The sequence below is a fragment of the Cebus imitator genome, unplaced genomic scaffold (assembly GCF_001604975.1).
Source record: "Cebus imitator isolate Cc_AM_T3 unplaced genomic scaffold, Cebus_imitator-1.0 Scaffold126, whole genome shotgun sequence".
Taxonomy (NCBI): Eukaryota; Metazoa; Chordata; class Mammalia; order Primates; family Cebidae; genus Cebus; species Cebus imitator.
This window is the reverse complement of record NW_016107441.1, coordinates 31,214-33,937: the sequence shown is the minus strand read 5'-3', so window position 1 is coordinate 33,937 and position 2,724 is coordinate 31,214. Positions and strand designations below refer to the sequence as shown.

At 52.7% G+C, this 2,724-nt stretch overlaps 1 protein-coding gene across 1 annotated transcript in view; it reads left to right on the top strand.

Moving 5' to 3' along the window:
* The window catches only part of LOC108312548 (sorting nexin-8), a 43,877-nt gene that overhangs the window by 21,277 nt on the left and 19,876 nt on the right, over positions 1–2,724 (top strand). Inside the window, exon 3 of the mRNA XM_017540508.2 lies at positions 483–600. Coding sequence (XP_017395997.1) covers positions 483–600 — 118 coding nt within the window. The remainder of the gene's footprint in view (positions 1–482; positions 601–2,724) is intronic.

Genomic DNA, 2,724 nt, shown 5'->3' with positions numbered 1-2,724 from the left:
TGAAGAATGTGTTATTCTTATCCAGCCTCTGTCACCCCCAGGCTGGAGTGCAGTGGTGCCATCTCAGCTCACTGCAACATCTTTCTCCTGGTTCCAGCGACTCTTGTGCCTCAGTCTCCCAAGTAGCTGGAATTACAGGCATGCACCACCAAGCCTGGCTAATTTTTTATTTTTTATTTTTATTAGAGATAGGGTTTCACCATGTTGGCCAGGCTGGTCTCGAACTCCTGACCTCAGGTGATCCGCCCACCTTGGCCTCCCAAAGTGCTGGGATTACAGGCGCGAGCCACTGCGCCCAGCCTAAGAGCTATACAAAATTTAAAAGTGACATTGCCATAGATGAAGGCATTACAGGGTTCCTCCTTTAGTAGATGCCTGGTGAGGGAAGATGCGCTCGGTGCTGTTGTTTTCCAGGTTGAGGGAAGTGATGAAGCGGCACAGTTTCCACTGTCGGATATAAGCACCAAGCCCTTCTCTTGCAGCTCTTCAAGTCCTCCGTGTACAGACGGTACAACGACTTCGTGGTCTTCCAGGAGATGCTCCTGCACAAGTTCCCCTACCGGATGGTGCCTGCCCTGCCACCCAAGAGGATGCTGGGAGGTAAAGCTAGGCGTGCTGCCCATTGGGGGCGGGGGGAGCCAGCCCATCTCCTGGACCCAGTGGTCCTGGCTCGGGGATCTACCCCCTCTTTTACAGGGTAGGTGCAGAGCTGTGGGGAAGCTCAAGCCTTTTGCCATCTGGGGCAGAGCTATGGCTTGAGCCCAGCCTTGGTGTAGGCCGGGAGACTGGCACCTGGCACCCTGGGCCCACGGGAGCCTCTGGCTGGATGACTGACACGTGGGGAAGGCATTGCTGTGCAGTTGTGAAACAGAACCCCAGTTCCCCTCTCCAGAGCACAGTGAGGAGGGCTCCCCAGAGCTGCTGAGAGGGCTGCCAGGAACACTATGCGCTCACCTGGCTGGCATTGCTCTGTCTGCATCTGCAAAGCCATCGGAGCAGCCTGAGCCATGGGCACCAGGAGAGCGCTCGGTGACCTCACGGAAGAGAACAGACATTTTGCAAGCAGGAAGTCTAAGCTGCGTCTTGCAGGAGAGAAAAAACAGCACATGGCTGCCACACCTTTACCTCCCTTCCTGAAGATGGCCTTGGGCCAGTGGGAGATGGTAGCCGACCTTGGAACCCCCCCCCAGGGCCTGCGTCCCCCGGGGCTGCAGAGCAAAGGCATGGCGGCTGCCAGCTCCAATCTCACTGTTGGTCACTCCATCAGCCCTTTCCTCAAATTCTGAATAAAACATGCTGGGGAGGCGAGTGCTTAGAGCGGATCAGCTGGCTTTTTGCCATTCCCAACCCTTCCACAGTCACCGTGTCCTGGATGGGATGCAATGTGGGAGCTAACACAGTGGCCAGTTCCCTGCATCTGAAATCGTGCAATGGTGCATAAATGCTTCTGCCTCTCGTGGGTCACTGAGCAAGCAAGCAGCCCAGAGCCTGATGATGTGATTTTCTCCCTGCCCCATGTGAACATCACAGAGCAGATCATTCTTACCACGCTGAGGGGCACACGGGGTGCTCAGGGAAGCAGAGAACGGAGGATGTGACAGGGATGCGTGATGCTGGCCCAAACCTGGGCATCCGACTCCATGAACGCTGGCCGGTGTTCGGCGCCTGGAAACTACCCGCACGTACTGCGCCACTCGTGCTGGCGTTTATGAAAGTGCAGCCTAATCGGAAGGAGCCTGCCACTCTTAAGCCAGAAGGCGGGCCTCAGCAACTGTATTATTTGTTTTCTTTCTTTTATTCTGTTTTTTTAGAGACGGGGTTTTGCTGTCCTGGCCAGGCTGCTGTACAACTTTGTGACCTCAAGTGATCCACCCATGCTGGCCTCCCAAGATGTTCGGCTTACAGGAATGAGCCACCGCACCTGGCTGTATTTCTTAATAACTTAAAAATAGTATTTAAAGGCCTGGAGCCAGTGGCTCACACCTGTAATCCCAGCACTTTGGGAGGCTGAGACAGGCGGATCACCTGAGGTCAGGAGTTTGAGAACAGCCTGACCAACATGGCGAAACGCCGTCTCTACTAAAACTACAAAACAAAAATTAGCTGGGCGTGGTGGTGCATGCCTGTAATCCCAGCTACTTGGGAGGCTGAGGCAGAAGAATCGCTTGAACCTGGGAGGTGGAGGTTACAGTGAGCTGAGATCGTGTCACTATACTCCAGCCTGCCTGACGAGCGAGACTTCGTCTCAAAAAAGAAAACAAAAAGTATTTAAATACCATTTTTGTTTGTGTTCAGATCCAAATGTCCTGAATGCATCAATATATGCTTTTACTTTCTTTCCCTTTGGAGTGAAAATATTTAAGCTGAATGGAAGCAATTGGTAATTGGATCCATTGCAGAGTGAGCTATAAGCACAGTGAATAGAAACTCTCGGCCGGGCATGGTGGCTCATGCCTGTAATCTCAGCACTTTGGGAGGCCGAGGCAGGATTACCTGAGGTCAGGAGTTTGAGACTAGCCTGACCAACATTGTGAAACCCCATCTCTACTAAAAATACAAAGATTAACCGTGTGTGGTAGCATCTGCCTGTAATCCCAGCTACTCCAGACGCTGAGACAGGAGAATAGAGTGAACCTGGGAGGCAAAGGTTGTAGTGAGCTGAGATCGTGCTGCAGCACTCCAGCCTGGACAATAAGAGCGAAACTCTGTCTCAAAAAAAAAAAA